Source organism: Centropristis striata, chromosome 19 (genome assembly GCF_030273125.1).
Source record: "Centropristis striata isolate RG_2023a ecotype Rhode Island chromosome 19, C.striata_1.0, whole genome shotgun sequence".
NCBI classification, from domain to species: domain Eukaryota; kingdom Metazoa; phylum Chordata; class Actinopteri; order Perciformes; family Serranidae; genus Centropristis; species Centropristis striata.
Genome location: NC_081535.1, coordinates 5,810,341 through 5,834,480, shown reverse-complemented (window position 1 = coordinate 5,834,480; position 24,140 = coordinate 5,810,341). Strand labels below are relative to the sequence as shown.

The window sequence follows — 24,140 nt, the reverse complement described above, 5'->3', positions numbered from 1 at the left end:
TCTTTTTTTACAGAGGGGTTTTAGTTAGATAATTCGATTCTACACATATTTCCTTGATACTTTCCAGATTTCCTAAATTCAAAAACATGTGTCGGCACAGGGGATGCATGCACACATTTGTGCAAAAAAAAAAAAAAAATACACAAATGTGTTTGATTATTATGTTTATTTGCAAGCAATACAAATAAATACCATACTTTACAAACCGGCATCATATTGTGTAACAAATAAGAAAAACATAACATCACACTGCATTTAATAAGAAATAATCATCATCAACAATCGTTTCCAGTTGACAAAATAAACATTTTCTGTCATTTGATAATAATCTTTTAATTAAATTAAACCAGCTAAAGAAAACAGAAACAACTCTGAGTAATCCACATGACAAAGACTGATGACACAAGAGATGTTGGTAATACTGTACTGACATTGTGTAATAATGTGACTTTAATTTAATTTAAAACAAGATCAGAGAGCAAAGATTGATCTGCAGGAGAATTTCTATCTTTGTGAGAGCCAATTAAATATTTACCCTCTTTCTGAATGAGGATATTTTTGAACAATGAGGTCATTTTGTCCATTCTTCACTCCCTAAATAGTCCATTTTCAGTCACATGAATCAATTTAGTTAATGACTTTCTGCTAAGTTCTAATTAAGCAAATGTGTGTGTCTGTTCAGTGTGAGAGTTATGGCCGATGATGACGCAAGTTGGAAGAATTCATTAATAAACGAAACGAACTAATTTTACCAATGCTGCTGTAATTTACTCATTGTGTCAGACACTGTCACAAAGTAAAATTAACACAAAAAATAGACAAAGATCAACAACATGAAAAAGAAAAACAAAGAAGTAAAACGAGAATGCCCAAAAATGGAATAGCATCTTGTCTATAAAAACAATCAACAGCAATGGTTTAAAGTGATTGTGTGCCACTGTGGAATTTGCTAAAGGTGAAAATAGCAAGAAAGGTGTTTTTTAAAATGTAGTTATAATTAACTGTCATGTCCCTTTGTCTTTCTAACCCTGCTGCTTGATAGTCAGACTTTTTTTTTTAGTTTAGAAGCTCAAAATGAAGAAAAAAACAATCCTACATGCAATGGATGAAGCATAATGTTTGAGTGAATTTGTGTCTAAAATGATTTTGGGGGTATTTGCATGGTTAGTGGCTTCAAGACTTCAAAGATCAAGTCTGTCTGTTCACACATGCATTTAACATTGTTCACAAATTATGTATACAGTCATGGAAAAATGATTAGACCACCCTTGTTTTCTTCAATTTCTTGTTAATGATAATCCCTGGTACAACTAAAGGTTCATTTGTTTGGATGAATATAATGATAACAACATAAATAGCTCATAAGAGTTTGATTTAAGAGCTGATGTCTAGACATTTTCCATGGTTTTCTTGATAATAACCAAAATCATTATGATGAAAACCATGGAAAATGTCTAGATATCAGCTCTTAAATCAAACTATTATCAGATATTTATGTTGTTATCATTATATTTGTCCAAACATATGTATCCTTAGTTGTACCAGGCATTAAAATGAACAAGAAATTGAAGAAAACAATGGTGGCCTAATCATTTTTTCCATGTTGTAATGTCACTCTAGCTATCACCAGCTTTTGGCTAACATTTTATCAAAATTTCCCGTTAACTACAAATATAAATGATTATGTTATGTTTCTAATTCATTAAGTGGTGTGAAACTAGAGTCTAACTTGTTATCTTTCAAACTGTATGTTGTTTTAATCGTGTACGTTGGCCTTGGGTTTACCAGAGGCGGCTAAAGGAAGCTAACGCCTGTGAATTAGCCTAGCGCTAGCTTTGTCACAAGTCATACTTTTCCATCTCCTCGCTGTAAAACAATGGGTGCTGCTGTTTTTTTCCGAGGGAATTCAATGTTTCTGGGTAAGCCAAATAAATATCACCATTATCAACACACCCGGACCCTACTTCTGTCCTTCACAATAAAATACAGTACAGTGAAAATAAAGACACTTTTAAAAGCTAAAAGATGTGTCGCTTAAGCGTTCTTGCAGCTTTCTCTCATCAATGTTACATTTGTATTGTAGTTAAACATGTCAATCTCCATGTACATGAATTACATTTCATAGATTGTTAAATATGTATAAATCAATTCTACACACACTGGTGGTGGTGATCTTTGAGAAATGGCCGCAAAACACAGAAGAGTTTGTCATTGTCCGTATAGGTTCAAAAGTACCGTATGTACCAGAGTCCGGCTGGTGGAATAATTACTATATTTGCTGCTAAAAGTCAGGAGAGATGGGTTAGAGTGCTGAATTTCTGAATTGAAGTGAGCAATATGCAAGTATCAGAGCTGTTTCTGATACAAAAAAGCTTGGTATGGGTCTCCTGAAAAGACAATTTGGGCAAGGAAAATGACTGAAATCACTTTACTGTTGGGTAAATTATGCATGCTCAGTGTCAGGGTGTTTTCAGGCATCGAATCACTTCAGAATTCAGTGGTTTTTTTGCACAGGGACAAACATTTTGGGTGAAAAGTTCCCAGGTTAGCAGTCAGCAACATTCGTGCTCAGTGTGATTTGATGCATCCGCTCTAGTATCCAATGTGTACTGCTGAAGCTGGGCCTATCCGATGGGTGTGTGCTCCAACAGAGCCTCATCAGGTTATAAAGTACCGTATGGAGTCCGATTGGTGAAATAGTTACTGTATATGTGCTGCTAAATGTCAGGAGAGATGGGTTAGAGTCCTGTATTCTTGAATTTGAATTGAACTGAGCAATATGCAAGTATCAGAGCTGTTTCTGATACAAAAAAGTTTGGTATGGGTCTCCTGAAAAGACAATTTGGGCAAGGAAAACGGCTGAAATCACTTTACTGTTTGGGTAATCTATGCATGCTCAGTGCCAGGGTGTTTTCAGGCATCGAATCACTTCAGAATTCAGTGGGGTTTTTTGCACAGGGACATACATTTTGGGTGAAAAGTTCCCAGGTTAGCAGTCAGCAACATTCGTGCTGAGTGCGCTTTGATGCATCCGCTCTAGTATCCAATGTATACTACTGAAGCTGGGCCGATCTGATGGGTGTGTGCTCCAACAGAGCCTCATCAGGTTATAAAGTACCGTATGGAGTCCGACTGGTGAAGTAGTTACTGTGTATGTGCTGCTAAATGTCAGGAGAGATAGGTTAGAGTCTTGTATTCTTGAAATGAATTGAACTGAGCAATATGCAAGTATCAGAGCTGTTTCTGATACAAAAAAGTTTGGTATGGGTCTCCTGAAAAGACAATTTGGGCAAGGAAAATGACTGAAATCACTTTACTGTTTGGGTAATCTATGCATGCTCAGTGTCAGGGTGTTTTCAGGCATCAAATCACTTCAGAATTCAGTGTTTTTGGGTGAAAAGTTCCCAGGTTAGCAGTCAGCCTCAGGCTCAGCCTCAACATTCGTGCTCAGTGCGCTTTGATGCATCCGCTCTAGTATCCGATGTATACTACTGAAGCTGGGCCTATCTGATGGGTGTGTGCTCCAACAGAGCCTCATCAGGTTGTACAGCTCCAGAGGACAGTTCTCAGGACATGAGAGGATGTGACCGTCCCTCACATAGTAAATAACCTCCTCATGACCCATACCGTAGTACGGCTGCATCCCATTGGAGAAAATCTCCCACAACACCACGCCATAAGCCCAAACGTCTGATTCAGTGGTGTAGCGGTTATAGAAGATAGACTCGGGGGGCATCCAGCGAATGGGGATGGCGTCGTTCTCGTTGGCTTTGTAGTAATCAGCTGAGTAGATGTTTCTGGAGAGGCCGAAGTCTGCGATCTTCACCACCATTTCCTCGCCAACCAGGCAGTTTCGGGTCGCGAGGTCACGATGGACGAACTTTCGCTCGGACAGGTACGCCATCCCGGCCGCGATCTGCTTGGAGATTGACAGCTGCTCGGCGCAGGAGAGAAGTCCCGCCTCCAGCTCGGAGGAAAAACTGCGACCTGATAGGCTGGCTCGGCTGAGGGTCCGCACCGATTGGGAAGGGGAGCGGCGGCGCAGGAACTCGTTGAGGTCACCATGGGCCATGTACTCGAACATCAGACACATGGGTTTACCCACCGCACACACACCTGGGAGAGAAAGCAGACAGGAGATTTCATTTCATGATCTATGACAGGGGTCGCTGGAGGCAGTATCAAAATGACAGAAAAAAGACACAAAATTAAAAAAAAAAAAAGACACGAAATGACCAAAAAGACACAAAATTACTAAAAAAAAAAGAAACAAAATGACAGAAAAAAACTAAATTACTTTAAAAAGTCACAGAATTACCAAAAAAAGACAAAAAATACACAGAATTACCAAAAAAAAAACACAAAATTATTTTAAAAAGATACAAATTGACCAAAAAAACCCACAAAATGATAGAAAAAAAATAAATTACTTAAAACAGAAACAAAATGACCAAAAAAGTCACAAAATTATTTAAAAAAGACACAAAATTATTTTTAAAAAACCCACAAAATTACCAAAAAGGACACAGAAATACCAAAAAAGACACAAAATTATAAAAAAAAAGACACAAAATTATTTTAAAAAACCCCCACAAAAATGACCAAAAAAAGACACAAAATTACCAAAAAAAGTAATTAAAGGGACCTTCCACACACAACACGGTAAAGTGCCATTCACATAAAACTCACATTAAACTTTCATATCAATGTGGGCGACACAAAATATCATCACGAGGGCCACAATTGGCCCGCGGGCCACGAGTTTGAGACCCCTGATCTATGACATACAGATTTAATAAGGAGGCTTGTGAGTTTTTTTCCCACCACAGAGGTTTTGAGAGTTCAAACACAAATACTGGACCACATAAAACTGTGACATCATTAAACCACGCTGTTTTTCTTCTACAGTATCTTACAAGAGTTGATTCACTGTAAAAGGTAAACAAATATTCCTTCTAGACATAAACACAGACGCACACAAATAGACTCGCACGCATAGAGGATGTACAGTCTTACATTATAGCCCAGTCATGTAAACACAGTGTGTCTCTAAATTAACCTTGTGTTCTTCTGAGCCTGTCTGTGCTTTGGGGAAATACGGCCAGTTAAAAAGAACTTCTAAAATTGGGAGTGGTTTGATTGTGGCTGTACTTGTGAAGCTAAAATGTGATTAAGATACAAATAACTTAATTTAGGTTTCTGTAAACTTGGAATGGTGTGTGTATTTGGCAATGAGGGCTTCCACAACTGAACTTGTTTTCATTCCTGATGTGGAAAGAAAGTGTTTGGATGGATCATTCCTGAGCAAATGGATTTCCATCAAATATGGAGGGCATACAATCCATCTTAGCTATCACAATGAGAATTGATTGATTGATTGAGAATTTATTTGAACACAAAATAAAAGATGCACAATTAAAAACAAACGAACAACAATAAATTCAAGACAACAACACAAAATGTGTTTATTTGTGTATATTTAGACTTATTTGTGTTCAGAAGCCAAAGCTTATTAAATCCCAAACCTTCTCCCTATGTTAATTTACTATATTCAGTTATATAACATCAATAATTTGTATATATATGTATGTATAACACATAGTAATGAATCACTAAACAATAACTTGAACTGACAGCTCCTAAAGGTGCTTTTGCATGATCAAGAAATCAATTTAACTTGGGCCTATAAAGATCTGAAAGTTGTCTTTTTGTTCTCAGAGGTTGTAGCAAACAGGTTTTAATGTGAAAAAATGAGGTGAAGATATTGGGATCATAAAACACTAGATCAGGGGTCTCAAACTCAAATTACCTGGTGGCCACTGGAGGCAGTATCAAAACGACCAAAAAAAGACACAAAATTACTAAAAAAGACACAAAATGACAGAAAAAAATAAATTACTAAAAAAAGACACAAAATTACTTAAAAAAAGACACAAAATTACTAAAAAAGACACAAAATGACAGAAAAAAAACTAACTTACTTAAAAAAGACACAAAATTACCAAAAAAGACACAAAATTATTAAAAAAAGACACAAAATTATTTAAAAAAGACACAAAATGACAGAAAAAAATGGAATTACTTAAAAAAGACACAACATTACAAAAAAAAAGACACAAAATGACAGAAAAAAACTAAATGACCTAAAAAAGACACAAAATTACCGATTATTTCAACAGTGTGACGAAATGTGTTACAAATGATAATCACCCCAAAATTGCTGCAACAACTTATGACACAAAGTGCACTACGAGAATGACCATCATATACTCCCATGATAATGTTCTAAGACCTTTTACTGCAGTCTCAAATGTATCTTTCAGACATGTATACCACTTCTATGTGGCGTTTCTGTTGACCTTTTATCCCCCCCTAAATACCCCCGGTCCCCCACCCCTACCACTCTAAAAAAAAAAAAAAGGGGGACCCATTGGCAAGGGGTTAAAATAGTATAAAGGACAGAAATGCAGTCTTAAGTTGTAGTAGCTCACTGGAGAATATAGCAGGGGTTTGCCTCACAAAATCCATTCAACTTTTTTTTACTACTTATTTACTCTACCTCTATAAAAGAGTGGCTGTCTGCTGGTTTATTTATGCATTCCTGTAAATGCGTTTTGCTTCGAGCACACAGAGTTAAGACTGTGCAGAGTCCCAACAGCCCTGCAGGAGTTGTAGATGTGCCATTCATGTGACCTGGCACTCACAACACTGACTCCAGATTTCGAGTGCTTAATTCCTCGGCGGCAAAAAGTCATAACAAGCCACCAGGTTTGGCAACAAGAAAAGAAAAAATACCCCCCTGGAATCAGACAGGAGTTTCAGTTTCTCTTCCCATACCCAGTTTTAGTTTGAGGCCTTGCAGATCCAGTCTGTGTTCTTTCCAGTCTGGCCTGTGATTAGTGCACTTTATGTGGTGAGTGCACTGAGTCATATTGGCCACAATCATAATTTTGATTTAAAGCACTTCACTGCTTCTGTTTCTGTGTGAAACATGAATTGAACCTCGCTGACTCATTTAAAACTCTTTCAAGCTTTCACAGAACCAAACAAAGTTCTTTGTAAATTTAATAATGACATGTTAAATAATTTAAGGTAACACTTTACAATAACCAACTAACTTATGTTTATAGATGGTTAATAAATCAATTATTAACCATTTACAAAATGACCAAAAAAGACACAAAATGACAAAAAAAAAGACACAAAATGACCAAAACAGACACAAAATGACAAAAAAGACAAAATGACAAAAAAAGACACAAAATGAGAAGACAGAATAACAAAAAACCCCCACAAAAGACACAAAATGATAAAAAAGACACTAAAAAGACACAAATGACCAAAAAAGACAAAGACACTAAAAAGACATGAAAAGGATTCAGAAATGGACAAAATAGCCCAGACTCCATAGAGTTAATAAACCATCTATTTGTCATTTATAAATGATTCAGTTAGTTAAATATTAATAAATGATGTATTTACCGTTCTAAATGGCCTATATACGGTTTATAAATGACGATTAAACATTAATAAACTGTAAATCTGTTTACCATTTATAGATGATGGTTATTGTAAAGTGTTACCTAATTAAATAAAGCTTAAGTTTTTCAAATTACATTAAAAAAATCAAACAAAAGACAAAAAACATGTGGAAGTTTTGGCATAGAAGAGCAGCAGACTTGGAGGTCATGCTCAGTTAGTTCATGTCCTGTGGGTCACCGAGTGGGACAGTTCCCCAGAGAATGAGCTCTGATTACTGCTCCCTAGAGAGTGTGTGTGTGTGTGTGTGTGTGTTCTTGTACTTCCTACATAGTGAGTACCACAACACATTTTTAACCAACAGAGTGAGGACATTTTTGCAAAGTGAGGACATTTCAGCCGCTCCTCACTTCTTTAAAGGCTTTTTTGAGATTTCAGACTTTGTTTTAAGGGTTAAAGGTTACATGATAATGATAATTAACTGAAACTGTATCGTGTGGTTACAAAACTAACTAAATCATAGTGAAAATGTCCTTCATTTCCGTCTTTGTCAACTTTTTTCATGCATAATGAAGATGGATAAGACAAAGGAAATAAAGGCAAAATTTACTGTGACCTCTTTTAATCTCCCACCCAACAAATACCCCATTACAAAAAACTACAATTCACTCTAAAAACTCATTAAAACTAACTGAATCTGAAAACAAAAATTCACAACAAAATTAAAACTAAAACTAATGAAAAATCCAAAACTATTATAACCTTGCAAGGGAATTCACTGTTCCAATGAGGGTCCTCACAAAGATAGAAGTACAAGAATGTGTATGTGTGTGTGTGTGTGTGTGTGTGTGTGTGTGTGTGTGTGTGTGTGTGTGTGTGTGTGGACTGTCACTTCAACAGTAGCAGTCTCAGCTGAAGGTCAGTAGCTGGATCAAAATGTTTCACTCCATCGCTAAATATACAGAACACAGAGGCCCCGTCCCACACACACACACACACACACACACACACACACACACACACACACACACACTTGACAGAATAATAACATGCAGACATATGGCATCTCTAATCCTGACACATGCATGTCATGGATGATGCATGTATTTTTGCACATGATTTGCAGTGTATTATTAGTCCAGCGGGTAATTAGAGGTTAACTAAATAATTAAATCAACTCTGGTTTCATGTGCACCGGAGACTTCAGCGTTAGTGTGTCACTCTCCAGATGAGTCATGCCAAATGAATGTCACTCAAAATTAAACAGAAAACATATGATACAGTTTGATATAATCTCTTTCTTTCTGCAGTGGTGAATGTTGATTTAAAACTATTCCACAACCACCGGAGCTGTAAAACGGACCAAAGTAAACAAACTTCCTCCAGCTCAGCCAATGACCGATGGGCCTGTTTACTCACTGACAGTGCCAAATAGAGTGTATTGTATCACTAAACGTCTTCCTGGAAGTATATTTGGATGCGAGCAGTTTGTATTAGATTAGATATTAGAGTAGATAAACTTTAATAGAGGACATTTGTTTTACTCAGGCCAACAAAGGCACATTAGTTGTCAAGCAGCACTTGTTTACTTGCAGACAGTCTCATTCGTGTCTCCAGAGGGTTTAATAGCACTGCAAAGAGTTCATTCAGAAGAAAACAGTGTGTGAGCAAAAAAAGGGCCTGAACTTAAAAAAACAGGGCTTTTAACCCTTTGATGCACAATATATTGACCCCCTTCTAATGCACAACATGGGTCAAAAATGACCCGCATTCATTCCCCATGTTATTTAATGCTGCTGAGTGTTTCTGTGCTCTATCTTTTGATATGAACTTATTTTAGGATTGAATACTCCAAGTATTCTTTAAATATGTTGTTTTTGATAACAACAGATCATTATTTCCATTTCCCCTCTCATACTTTATGAAGAAAAAACGTTTTTGTGTTATTACATAGCTAACTTCTTGGCTAAGTAGCAAGAAACTTAGCCAAGAAGTTAGCTAAGTAGTTAGCTTAGCAAGCTTCTTAGCTAAATACTTAGCCAAGAAGTTAGCTAAGTATTTAGCTTAGCAAGCTACTTAGCTAAATACGTAGCCAAGAAGTTAGCTAAGTAGTTAGCTTAGCAAGCTACTTAGCTAAATACTTAGCCAAGAAGTTAGCTAAGTAGTTAGCTTAGCAAACTACTTAGCCAAGAAGTTAGCAAGTAGCTTGCTTAGCTAACTACTAGCTTAGCAAGCTACTTAGCTAAAAATGGATATTGGTCATTTTTGACCCACGTTGTGCATTAGAAGACTAGTGACACAAAAAGGGATTTTTATTTAAAATAATAATAATAAAGGAAAACATAAAATTAGGATGTATGATGATCAAAAACAAACTAATTGAGGAAAACCTGGAATGCTGAATGATGAAAATAATTTATTGCAAAGATATAGAACATAAAAACTCTGTCAGGTCACTTTAGACCCATGTTGTGCATCAAAGGGTTAAGTATAATATTGATGATGTTTGACTTTGGTCAAATGTTTTTGATATAGACTGATTCATTGTCCTTTTCCTTGGCTGTTGATTTGTTTAGAGCTGCTGTGCAGCGAAGGAGCCAATCACAGTGCAGGTTTAAAGTGGATCACATGATGGTGCAGAGAACAGCAGCAACACAGGTGTCACAGATGACGGCTTGATTACTGAATGATGCAATTATCCAATAGGAAGCCTTGAACATGTTGCCTGGAAATGTATAAAGCTGGTTGGAAACAGCTGCTTCTGTTTGGCTCCTGATGAAGATGTGAGCCAGAACATTGGGTTTTCATTCAGTAAAATGTTGTTTGGGGGAAGAAGATTGCAAAAAAAGTAACTCATTTAAAACCACATGGGTTTTAGTTGCCTAACCTTCACTATACCTTAAATGGTGATGGCCAGATGAAGCCTTGAAGCTTTCCATGCAGTTGGTTGAAAAAAAGATTAATTTCTCGAGGCTTCATGTGCACAGAATAAAAACCCTGCTGGTCAAAACCTTTTTTGTCATTTCAACTATTTGTGATGGCCTATTGGCAACAGTGTCAGCATGAAAATAATCACTGCCAAGAACAATTTTATTTGATTTTGTGTGATTCATTCATTCATTTAATCTGTTTTTGATTAATGTGTGAGAAATGCATTCTGATCAACAACCCCTCTATGCAGCATATATGTTAGCAAGAGGGTCAAAGTTGAAGACACAACAATATGTAAGTAGCATGTCCAAAAGATATGCATACTGCATGCAACAGTACATACTTTAAAGGGCAGCTGCAAAAAGTAAAGTAAAAATAAAAAGCAGGGTTTGGAATGCAGCAATCAAACTTTTTTCTTCTTTGTTGAAATCTGGTACTTAGATTACACACAATGCACAATGACATCAGTTGAGGCAGTTTTTCATATTTTGTGCAGCTCCTTCTGGAGCCACAAAAGGCTTTATGCAACTATTTTCACATATGCTGCTGTACTCCCAAGACCTAAAAACAGACTTTAACTTGTTTAATATAAGGAGTTCTTCTTTAACCCTTTGATGCACAACATGGGTCTAAAGTGACCAGACTAAGTTGTTATATTCTATATCTTTGCAATAATTAAATTTCATCATTCAGTAGTCCAGCTTTTCCTTGATTAACTTGTTTTTGATCATCATACATCCTAATTTTTTGCTTTCATGTCCTACTTTCTGAATAAAAACCCTTTTTTAATCACTACGCTTCTAATGCAAAAGGTCATTTTTGACCCATGTTGTGCATTAGAAGGTGTTTATATGTTGTCATCAATTTACAAAGAAGAACTATCCTATTTTGTTAAATTGGTGTTTTTCCAATGGAAATTATTATTTGGTGGCTCTAATAAGTCTCAAATGTAAAAAATATGTGATTTTCCGTGTAAACTTGATGTAATAATACAAAAACTATTTTTCTTCATAAAGTATGAAAGGAAAAATGGATATAATTATCTGTTGTAATGAAAAAAACACAGCCAGCATGAAATAACATGGGAAATGAATGCGGGTCATTTTGGACCCATGTTGTGCATTAGAAGGTGCTTATATGTTGTGCATCAAAGGGTTAACCAAATGCATCTATAGCGTTCTGGTCAAAGCCCTGGAATTGAACATGATGGATGCTTTTGTGTGTTTCTGGTTGATTTAATGTGCAGAAGAGGCGATGTCCATTGCACATTACCTCTGTCTGTGTTTCTATATATGTTTTTCCACTCTCCTTATCTATAAAGTACCGATCCAGCAATGGACAATGTAAAATCCAGCTGTGGGTGCAGCCTCTGGCCTTTGGGAATCTGGTTTTGGCCTTCACACACACACACACACACACACACACACACACATACAAACAGACTAACCTAAGAGGCGTACGATGTTGGGATGGTCGAACTGAGCCATTAGTGCTGCTTCTCTCTGGAAGTCGTTCTGCATGTCAGCTGAGGCTTCCTCCTTCAGCATCTTCACAGCCACCATGGTGAACGACTCCATCGGCAGCAGGCTTGGTGCTCTGCAACAACACAAATACAGATTTCAACTTCATTTGATTTTTAATGTCCAGCTTGGTGCTGATCCACAGCTTCTGCTTCTCGGTTTACCTCATATTAAAGGGACTCATCAAAAAAGGCTGCTCAGTATTCTCACATTTGCTGCTCAAAAGAATATATATTGCTCCGATGGATTGATAATGCACCTCCAACAATTGGGGGCTTACACAAAGTGATATTTGACTTATTACCAATGGAATATCTAACACACAGAGTTAAATGTAAGATGGATGATTGTTTTTAAAGATCTGGGCACCCTTCTTTAAATAAATAAATAAAAAACTGCTTTCAATTTCTCTTTGCTGCATCTACAGGAACATCTGGAACATCTTACAACATTCACTCAAACTCAACACAGACATACATTACACATTATAACTATGGGCCAGTTTAAAACTATGATAACCAATAACGCTGCATTTCACTGTAACTGTTTTTAATGTTTTTGCATGTGTTCTGTCTGTGCTGTTTTGTGTTTTCTCTGTACTCTTGACATTGTAAATGAGGGGTCGCCCTCAATGATTCCTCGAGTAAATTAATAAAGGATGAATGAAAAAATGAAAATGAAAAAGACTCACAACTATTATATTAAAAGGGATGATAGATGGCAAAGAGGGAAACTAACTGATGTTTTTTAATTTTCCTTTAAAGAAACAGCATTTTCTCTCAAAATGGAAATTGAGATTATTGTAAAAATCGTTGTTTTTTTTACTACTCTTCTTTCTTCCCAGATGTGTATTTGCTAATGGAACGGAGCATTTTCATTGTATTGTCTGTGTTACATAATAAGTAGTTGGATATTTGTTTCTTTGTGGTCACAGTGTGTTGTTGTTTGCTGTTTTTGTCTATTTTGGAAAATGCAATAAAAATATTATATTATATAAGTACAGATTCATGTAACTATGCATTTGAATATGTGGACAGAATATGCAGACAGAGTGCCTATATTAGTGCAGAACTTAAAATGTCACTTGGAGGAAACATGCATTCAACACACAGACACACACTTCCTGTGTTGGCTAACTAGAGGGGCAAACCAAAGTCAACATGTTGTTTCTCAGTGTAGATTTATATATAGTTTGCACACACACACACACACACACACACACACTCACTCACTAACACACAGACACTCACACATACATTGGGAAACGACAGATTGAAGCCCATCTGTCAGTTTATTAACTCCTCAAGTCTATTTAGGTCCCTGTGTCTTTTGCTTGCATGTGTGTGCATGCATGTCAGTGTGTGTATGTGTTTTGTGTGTGTGTGTGTGTGTGTGTGTGTGTGTGTGTGTGTTCTGGTACGTCCTACATAGTGAGGACCATTTTGCAAAGTGAAGACATTTCGGCCGGTCCTCACTTCTTTAAAGGCTTTTTTGAGATTTCAGGCTTTGTTTTAAGGGTTAAAGGTTACATGATAATGATAACTAACTGAAACTGTATTGTGTGGTTACAAAACTAACTAAAATTATAGTGAAAATGTCCTTTCTTCTCATCTTTGTCAACTTTTTTCATCCATAATGAAGATGGATAAGACAAAGGAAATAAAGGCAAAATTTACTGTGACCTCTTTTAATCTCCCACCCAACAAATACCCCATTACAAAAAACTACAACTAATAAAAACTAAACTAAAACTAAAGTATTTCAAAAAAATAAATACTAAACTAAAACAAGCAAACTCACTCTAAAAACTCATTAAAAGTAACTGAATTTGAGAACAAAAAATCACAACAAAATTAAAACTAAAACTAATGACAAATCCAAAACTATTATAACCTTGCAAGGGAATTCACTGTTCCAATGAGGGCCCTCACAAAGATAGAAGTACAAGTGTGTGTGTGTGTGTGTGTGTGTGTGTGTGTGCGTGTGTGATGACCCAATGCATGCTCCGCCTGCGCAGTTTTTAGAGTTTATTTATTAGTCTTCACCTCCTGCAGGAGATGTAAAAAGGCTTAGTTTTAGGTTAAATTGGGTTTGTAGGTTAAGGTTGAGTATCTCGTTAAGGTTACAGATGTTGACTAAGGAATACATTACACCAATGTTCTCACATGTATAGTTATACAAATGTGTGTATGAGAGAGTAGTGTGTTCTCAGGGGTGTCCGTATACTGCACCATTCCAGTTTTCATTAAACTGGGATTACCAGCTAGCCTGAAGGACGTCTCCCAGATCTGCACAGCTACATGCAGCGCTACTGTGAAACGTCACCAACTACTAGAACACTGTAATGTTCTATAAAGCTCTAAGTCACAATTCTTAACCGCAGCTAGCGGCATGATGGACCATAATGAAGTGTGGTCTGTCTGCACTGTGTTTCAGCAGTCTAGTATTAAATTCTGAAGGGTCTCTTTATCATCACATAAAGCTTTAACAATAACATTTTCATTCTACTTTTCATGTTAACAAGTGCACTGGGGAAACTGCACTGGTGTATTTTATCCCTTTTTATTCTGCTACCTTTTATTGACAATTGAGGGTTGTGGGTAGTAGAAGTCATAGAAGTGGTGTGCAACGTATTCAAATCTTATGACATATGTTATGAGATATTTAGAGCTGGAAAAAATCTGATTCTTACTGAAAAGTCAGGAAACAAAGTTTTATAGAATCTGGCAAACCATTCATTGATTTTAACCAGAACACACAGTCTGAGGGCAAGTTATAGAAGTGCTCTTAATAGATGGAAATAACTTTTTTTTTGTTTATTATTATTATTTCTTTAATTCCTGTCTGTTTTTTTTTTTTTACTTTTGAAGAGTGTATACACTTAAATTACCTTTTTTATGTAAATGTGTACTTGTAAATGTGTATGCTGTCTGTAGTATCTGAGATGTTTTATGTTCAAAATGAGGAAAATCAATAAAAAAAGAGTTAGAAAAAGAAGTGGTGTACATCATCTGAAAGTTGGGGATCTGTGATTAATTTGAGTTTCAGCTCAGCGCTGTTTGACACAAATCTATCACCGGCCAGCAAGGAGATTTCATCAAATGCTCTCTAATCTGTCCCGACACAGTCTAATGTGCTGCGCTGACGTCACATTTCAAGCTACTGAAAGTTTTTTTACATGTTCTAGATCAGGGATGGGCAACTTAAATGCTGAAGGGGGGCACAGTTTTTCATGGACACTACCACAGGGCCACATATAGGACCGTGCACTTAACCAGATATGATAAAACTGCAATTTTAAATATGTTTACAGTGCAGTAACTTAACATATTTCATGCTCAAATGCATGTATAACAGTATCAATAGGAATACAAAAGGTTTGAAGCAAATAAAAATAACCACTTACTGTGATTTATTTCTTTTCAGTGCAAGAACAGCAGACCAACATTAATTGCAAGAAGTCATTTTCTGCATTTTTACACTGCACTTTTAAGATTTCATGCTCAAATGAATGTAGTTGTACTGAGGGCCACTTCAAGAGAGGGTGCGGGCCGTATGTGGCCCCCAGGCCTCCAGTTGCCCATCCCTGATCTATAATATAAAGTTATTTTGCGTTGTGTCATCAACCTGTCCGGGCGGTCAGAGGTCCAAATGCACTGTTGCATATGCCGTTCGTTAGCCGCAAGCTAACATTAGCTAACAGTTAAAGTTGTTTTAATCACACTAAACTGTGACTTACTGTTTTGAATAACTTCCTGTCGCTAAACACATGCAGCTTTCAAAATAAGAGCGCAGTGTGTTAACAGAATCGACCACAGAATTTAAGATGTATATTTTATTTAAGGCATCTTATTTTGTGTATTTACAAGAACCTTTATTCTCCTTTAAAATAATTCTTAAAGTATGCCATGATTAAGATGAGTGTATATGATGGAATAGTTGCATTAGAATGTGAGAGAGGCACCAAATTTGGGCTTTTATGGAAAAAAATTCTAGCCTGCTATTTTGTCCATGTCCTAGTGGAAAGCATGTTGACAGCAATTAAAAATGACACAGTATAGGATAACAAAGATTCAATAATACGGTATCTCCCGACTGTGAAAAATGTTCTGTGAGGTGTTTGCTCTCATTTAGCTCTCAAAGAGCACCAGATTTATGCATTTTACTTTACAAGGAGATGTTTCTTTACCTGTTTGACAGTTTCATCCGAGACTCCAATCTTCCTTTTTTATTTGTATTTAATTTAAATTTTAAATTAACGTAACATTTTTAACAGACTCATGACATTTTAGAAATGCAACTACTGTCTGACCCGGGTCTGGTATTTAGTCTGATCCTGGGGATCAGTTTGATATATGTGTCTTGCTGTGAACAGCGTCAGTGTGCACTGAAAGTGACACCTGTAGCTGCTCTCCTTGTGACTTTGTGAATGACGCAGCAGTTCTCAGAATGAGCGGTGGCCTTGTTTAGTCCCCCTCTCTACCCCCGCCCACACCTTTCTCTGAATCCTTCACCCCTTCCCTCTTCCACTGTCTGAGAAATATCCACCTCATCATCATGTTGGCCCCTGGCAGTGATTATGATGATGACATGGTAATATTAAATATTAGTCTGAGTAATGCAATATTAAAAACAAATGTCCATCTTTGTGCAGTCTCTCTCCCATTTAGAATCAGAAGGCCCTTCAACCTCTTTTTCTCTCCCCTCAACATTTTTCTAAACCTACTTCTCTTAATTTGACAGATGTATAAGTACAACAAGTTCTACGACCTAAACGAAATAAAAGGTTGTGTTTTAATACCATCTATTACGACATGTAGGTAGGTATCGCAGTAAATAAATGTACGTAAATGCCGGAAATTAAGTAGTTACAAGGGTCACGTGACTACCGCAAGTTACGTTAAAAAAAACCTTACATGTTACGTTCAAAAACGTGATTCACGTAACTTAAGTCAAAAATTGTTTACTTTTGTTTTCACACGGGATGCGAACCCCGCTCTCCTGGGTGGGTTTCTTCGACCCATCCACCACCCCAACCTCACTGCAAAAAAGGGTGTCTAAAAACAAGATAAAAACACTAAGTATGAGGGAAATTATCTTGCTGCATGGACAGATGATTTCCATTGACAAGATTTCTTGAATTAAGATTGTTAAATCTAGAAATAAGCATGTTGAACACTTAAAATGAGAAATTAACTCTTAAAACAAGATAAATTGTCTAACACTTTCTCTAATGAAATGATAAATTATAAGTGTATACAATTAATATTGACACCATAGACATCTGAATTAATGATTTTTACAGTATAACATTAAATATGAATGTACACATTTTTAACAGTATAGCGCGTATGTATTAATCATGTTTGTTATTGTTTTTCTTGTATGTACTGTTTTTGTTTATGTTGTTTTGTATGTCATGTTTTATGTCTTTTTAGGGACCCCAGGAAGACTAGCAGTCGCCAAGGCGTCAGCTAATGGGGATCCATTCAATAAACAATAAACAATAAACTTCTAAATCTAAGTTTTATTTTATTCGTGGTAAGACACAAATAATTTGCAGTGCACGTGGAAATATGCCATTTTAACTTTGCTTCGCTTTCAATTGCTACTACGTTAGCAAGATGGCGGCGGACGCATTACATCAGTTGGTAAAATACGTCAATATCGCTTGTTTTTTGCTGCCTGTACACACAACCTATATTGACGTTTTTGACGGGAGAACAGGCTGTATATAAATTAAACATTTTCCTCCCCTTTCTAGCCTCTTACCTGGCTTGGAAAACTCGTCCAAAGGCCCCTTCTCCGATATCTCTAACATATTGGATGTTGTTCCGGGGGTACTCGAGGGCCAGCAGCTTGGAGTTGAGCAGCAGGGGGACCCTCTGGTACATGGGGTTGGGGTGCAGTCGATCCAGCAGGAGCTCTGATGGCAGAGCGCTCAGTGTTGGGGTCTCCATCGCCCTGCGGACAGAAAGAGGGATCTAGAAGTTGTAAAGGTTGACACATAGATAAATAAAGAACTCTATATCTTGTCTTTATGTCACCTCTTCCGGTTTCTCCACTGCTTCCTCCGTCTGCGACAGGCGAGGATGCTGATGATGACGAAGACTGCAGCGGCGAGTGTAGTCAGGATGATGACGATGACGGACATGGAGTAAGCCGGGGATGATACTGTGGTGGTGGGAGGGAGACGAGTGATCTGACGAGGGCCTGTCGACTCTGGCTTCATCACTAACAGACACAAAGACAAAAAATTAAGGTAAAACCAATGTGTTAGGCTGCTCTTTTAACAGTACTGGGAAGTCTTTTGTTCAGTGAGAGTGAGCATGAGAGGACTGAAAGCAGCAACCTTCAGGGCTGTAAAGGAAGCCGATGCTGCTAAAAAAGGGAATCAATCGTCATATATTAACATGAAATAAACATGTTTATATGGAGATAGATTTTGGCCAAAATGTTCAATCTAGGCGGCAACATCTGAGCAGGGAGGCAATCCAGGAAGTGCCTTAAGCTGCATTCTACCGGAAATTCCAGCAGGGGGTGCTAAGTTTGGCTGCAAAAACATTTCTGCCCATCCATTTTAATGCAAAATGAGAAAACTTCTCACTTGATTTATTACCTCAGAAAGTTTTTTTAAGGACAACACTATGGTCTCAATCACTAGTAAAAAATCTTCTTCAAGACAAGTTGATGTTAATAGTTCTAATAATGACCCCATTTAGAAGAAAATAGAAGATAAAGAATCGTATGATTTGGGGCGTGGCTACCTTTGATTGACAGGTCACTAACAAGGTGAGCCGTCATCAGGAGAGAAGCAGAACAATGCGTATCCACGGCAACATGTCAATAAAGTTATATGTAACGTTGTATAGATATAAAAAAGGACGTTTTGCGTTTTTTTCTCATAACTTTGACCCTTTCACTGTATTTTCACTCAACAATGTCTTGTTCAGCGTTTGGTTGGACTAACAGACACTCCAAGGAGTCGTTGTTCATATTTCTTAGGTAAGTAACGAACATTTTGGCTAGCAAAAAACAAAAACAAAATGTAACATCCCAGTTAATGCTCATATATGTCCATGTATGGTCTGCTCCGCGTATCGGAAACAAGATGGCGATGAGAGTAACGCTGAATTCGATGGCAGTCCACAAACCAATGGGTGACGTCACGGTCTGTGTCCATTATCTATACAGTCTATGTGCTAACCATTGAAAATCAGAACAGAAGAAGAACAGCAGAAGGAACTACCTGATGTTTCAATTATCTCGCCACAGTGCGGCACAGCACAGTACTCCCAGCGAATGTTGGGATTTGAGGTGTAACACCAGGGCTTGTCACTGATTCCGCCTGGGTTCCTGCAGTAGTTGTTGGAGTTCTTCAACTCTGGAATCACATCCATAGACAGACGGTGCTGGTGGGGAACCTACAGAACGTGACAGAGGAGAGAAACATGGAGAAAATCTATGAGCTGAAGAGCTATGAAGCAGGGATATTCAACTTGCTTCGCTCAGGGCACACTTTTGTAAAGTTTTCGTTTGAAATTCTTTAACTCTATGGACTCTTGGGCTATTTTGTCCATTTTTTAATCCTTTGCATGTCTTTTTGTGTCTTTTTTGGTCATTTTGTGTCTTTTTTTGGTCATTTTGTGTCTTTTTTAGTCCTTTAGTCCAATATAAAATGTGATTTTGAATCTTTTTTTAACTTTCAAAACACTATCATGCTCATTAAAGAATTGTAAATGTTGCAAATGTGAACAAAGTTTGCAAATATAACATAGAACTGGATGTTACCCTCTTATATCATTTTATACTAAATATATTTGAGCTTGTCTCCAGTTTTACTTGGTATATCATCATCAAATTGAAACTGGCCTCGTGGAGTTTACAGCCAGAACTTTAGAGGTAAATTTACAGTAGAGCTCCACGCTGCTTTGGTGCTCTTGTGGACTCCAGAGGGTTAAGTTAAGAAGTCAGTTAAATTAAAAATAAAGTCCATGTTGTAAAGTATATAAAACATCTTGATTAATATCTTATTCAACATGGTTTTGCCACAGAAAAAGTCAAGAAAAAACTCTCACAAGGGCACTGGAAGCACATCTAAGAAATTCTGGATCTGGCCACCAGCGATGCTTGCGTGATAGGTTGACCCGTGAAAGAGCAGTGCGATCTGATCACCAAGCTCCATCGCACTTGGCCTGCAGTGTGCTGTGGTCATGTCCACATCTGGTCTATTTTCACCATTAGATAAAACATTGGTCAGCCTTCAGACTCTGGTGAGGATTGTGGTCAGCATCTTTTAGCTTGTTTATGTTGTTTGTTAGCTTGTTAGCTTGTAACTAGCAGTGGCTAATGCAGCATTAGTAGCTTATGTTACAGTGTGTTTTCAGTCTCTGTGCTGACAAGCCTGCTCTGCATTGGAGGTTCCAGGTTTCTTTTACAGCTTTTGATTGGCTTTTCAAAGTAGTGAGCCAACTGAGATTGTAGGGAAGTACACAGATAACCCGTCCTTTAGTAGAGGAAAGTGAAAAATCTCTCAAGTGACGAACTTTACAAGTACAGAAACCAGTTTGGTCAGGACATAATAAAACATAAATGTTCAAGAGCTGTTCCAGCCAGTATTTTTTACTTTTCCAATACATTTCTCACTCTACATCAAAACTAAGATGACCCTTCAAATAATTGTAATAGATTTCTCAAGGCCCTGTTTAGGGTCTACGGTAAGGTTACACTTTAATAGCTGCAGAGGGTGTAAAATGTACCGGAGTGAGGGACATTAGGGGTTGCATTGTTGTTTCTGCAATCTAAGAGTGCCAACTCAAATACGGAACATCTGGTGTCTTCGTGTGTCATGAGCTTTAGTCATCAAAAGAGCAATGGTCCGGCCTATCCCCAGAGATATGAAGCTATGAGCTGAAACGGCTGGCTTCGACACATGTGCTGCTGTAGCTCAATGTGTAAAGCAAACTGCTCACAGGGTTGGCTTCCCACTGGTGCCAGGAATGTTAGAAACAACAAGTCTTCACCCCTAAACAACAAGATAGGTAATTTGTCATCGCCCTTTCAAAACAATCCATTTGAGCATTTCCTGATCCGGCACACCTGTTGGCTGGATAGCATCTTTCATCACTGCAGCCAAAAACTGCTTGGTTAACTTGGTTCCTTTTCCAAAGGAAAGACTGCTCATTTGCAAATGGCATTCATTTTGGAAAAGGTGTGACAGGGTGCATTTATGCAAAAGAAACTGATATTCAACCCATTTAAGCCAGGAAAGCATTTCTACCATTAAAACCGGAAGCGCTGTTGCCTTATTACCATTAATGCGGGGAAACGGATACGTCATTTTGTAGTATTTGGAGTTTTTTCAACCTATTTTCGGTCTCTTGGCCAATGAAACGCATCAAAATACATGTGGGAGTGTCGCAATGCAACATGGGACCAAAACTTTGAAATCATCACCAAAAAAAGATGACCAAAGAGACAAAATGACAAAAAAAAGACACAAAAAAACACAAAATCACAAAAAAAAGGCACAAAATAACTAAAACAAGACACAAACTGACCAAAAAAGACACAAACTGACTAAAAAAACACAAAATTACCAAAAAAAAAACACAAAATGAGAATACATGTGGGAGTGTCGCAATGCATCATGGGACTTTTCCAGAACTTTGAAATCATGGCGGAAGACGACTATAGCGGAGGGAGCTCAGATATAACAGCTATAAGCTCTGAAAAATCTATAATTTAGTAGGAAGCGTTGACACTTCTGGTGAATTTCCAGAAAAACTTCAGGTTTTAGGGGGTCATTTTAAAATCAGAGATTTAACCCACAACCCTCTTGCTGTGAGGCAAACGTGCTGTAACCAGGTCATGGTTTCTAGAAAGAAACGTTGCATTTGAGTTTCTTAAATGTGCTTTTGTACAAGTAAAATGCAATTTACTTCCATGATATTCGAGAGAAGGAAGACGTTTCTAGTGCCACAGCAGCTCACACCAAAAAAGTCTGGAAAAATATATATTTTAGGGTGAAATGTTCCCTTTAAAATGATGATGAATAAAACCCTAACAGTGACTCAAGTTGCATATCTTGCAAAAAGACTGAATCAAAGTTTGGCTGCAGTATTTCCCTATGACTCAGCGAAAAATAGGACACCACTACACTACAGCACATACATATGTGTTGAGTATGTGCTGACCGTAAATGTGATTCTTCTATGGAGGGTATCATGTGACATGTGGAACATCAGAGTTACGGGCTCATTTCCTACAGGACTCATATGTGCAGAATATTTTATATCCACTATTAAAAAAATATTTGCTTAGAAACACATGCTCTGCGACGCGTAGAAGGTAAATGATGACTTTGGACCGAGCCATCGCTGAATGATCTCGTGTTGTAGATTTTGGAGAAATGACACTAGCTGTGAGAAGTATTAGGAACAGCTGTGACTCTAATGGAGCAGTAAGGCAGGTGAAAGTTTCAGCTGTAAATCCATCAGTCCAACACATCACATAGTAAAACACTCAAACAGGCCCAGTAAGAGATTAGTGGATATTAACTCAGATTTGGGAATTATTATATTAATATTGAAGAAGTCACACCGTGTAATTTTCCACTATTAATCAGTGTTTGTGAACATATTCTGTAAAAAGAAGCATGTTGTGTGTTTTTTTTTAACAGTATGGGTCAACCTCATTTAGTTAACCCTTTTTTTGCACAACATGGGTCTAAAGTGACCCGACTAAGTTTTTCTGTTCTATATCTTTGCAATTGCGAATTTTCTGTTCTATATCTTTGCAAAAATTTATTTCATCATTAAGTATTCCAGGCTTTCCTCAATTAGTTTGTTTTTTTCTCTTCTAATGCACAATATGGGTCAAAAATTACCCATAGCCTATCCATTTTTAGCTAAGTAGCTTGCTAAGCTAACTACTTTGCTAACTTCTTGGCAAAGTATTTAGCTAAGCAGCTTGCTAAGATAACTACTTAGCTAACTTCTTGGCTAAGTATTTAGCTAAGTAGCTTGGTAAGCTAAATACTTAGCTAACCTCTTGGCTAAGTATTTAGCTAAGTAGCTTGCTAAGCTAAATACTTAGCTAACTTCTTGGATAAGTTTCTACTTAGCCAAGTTGTTAGCTATGTCATAATACAAAACATTTTTTCATCATACATCCTAATTTTTTTGTCTTCATTTCTTACTTTTTGAATAAAACCCCCTTTTTTATCACTATGCTTTTAATGCAAAAGTTCATTTTTGACCCATGTTGTGCATTAGAAGGTGTTTATGTCTTGTCACCAATTTAAAACCTGACAAAGAAGACACAAATATTAACTATCCTATTTTGTTAAATTGGTGTTTTTCCAATGGAAATTATTATTTGGTGGCTCTAACAACTCTTTTAAAGTTAAACCATAAAAAAAGACAAACATAGTTACACATATACTCAAATTGTTAATTTAGTGAATCACTTTTTGTATCACTACGCTTCTAATGCACAAGGTCATTTTTGACCCATGTTGTGCATTAGAATGTGTTTATATGTTGTGCATCAAAGGGTTAAAAAAAAGAGAAAAAAGAAAAGACATATAGGCCGTTTTGTGTTCAGAAAGAAAATGGTGCAATCAGCTTCTTATTGCTCTCTGGGAGAACTGTTCCAGCAGGCATTATCCCAATCATGATACTATTATTCTTACAACAGGAAATGAAGGCTTTGATGCTGGCCAGCAACTTAAGCGTAATCATTAAAATAACCCCATCATGTTCAAAAGCCTACCTTTTAATTTATGTTTGGAATTCTGTGAAATGATGTGCAGGCTGATCATTTCCTGGAAATAACTTTTAAGAAATTGTCTCTCTGAATGGGAACCTTGCACAATTAACTCAGTGTTGTCCTTTTATGTTCCGTTTTTTATGTGTTATCAGTCTTTTCCAGAATTTTGTCCACTGCTTTTAAATTCCATCCATCCATTATCCTTACTTATCCGAACTGGAGTCGCGGGGGGCTGGAGCCGATCCCAGCTGACATTGACCAGACTCTCATTTACTCCTACGGATAATTGAGAGTCACCAGTTAAACCTAAGCTGCATGTTTTTGGACTGTGGGAGGAAGCCGGAGTACACGGTGAGAAGCCACTGCTGTGAGGTGAGAGTGCTAACCACTAGACCACCATGTAGCCCAGGGGTCTCAAACTCAAATTACCTGGGGGCA

At 37.2% G+C, this 24,140-nt stretch overlaps 1 protein-coding gene across 1 annotated transcript in view; it reads right to left on the bottom strand.

Moving 5' to 3' along the window:
* Window positions 1-3,210: 3,210 nt before the first annotated feature.
* musk (muscle, skeletal, receptor tyrosine kinase) overlaps window positions 3,211-24,140 on the bottom strand; it is a 55,946-nt gene continuing 35,016 nt past the window's right edge. Inside the window, exons 13-17 of the mRNA XM_059358616.1 lie at window positions 19,180-19,354; window positions 17,978-18,164; window positions 17,703-17,894; window positions 11,858-12,006; window positions 3,211-4,116 (exon numbers count right to left, since the gene is read on the bottom strand). Of these exons, the coding sequence (XP_059214599.1) occupies window positions 3,410-4,116; window positions 11,858-12,006; window positions 17,703-17,894; window positions 17,978-18,164; window positions 19,180-19,354 (1,410 nt within the window). The 3' untranslated portion in view covers window positions 3,211-3,409. The remainder of the gene's footprint in view (window positions 4,117-11,857; window positions 12,007-17,702; window positions 17,895-17,977; window positions 18,165-19,179; window positions 19,355-24,140) is intronic.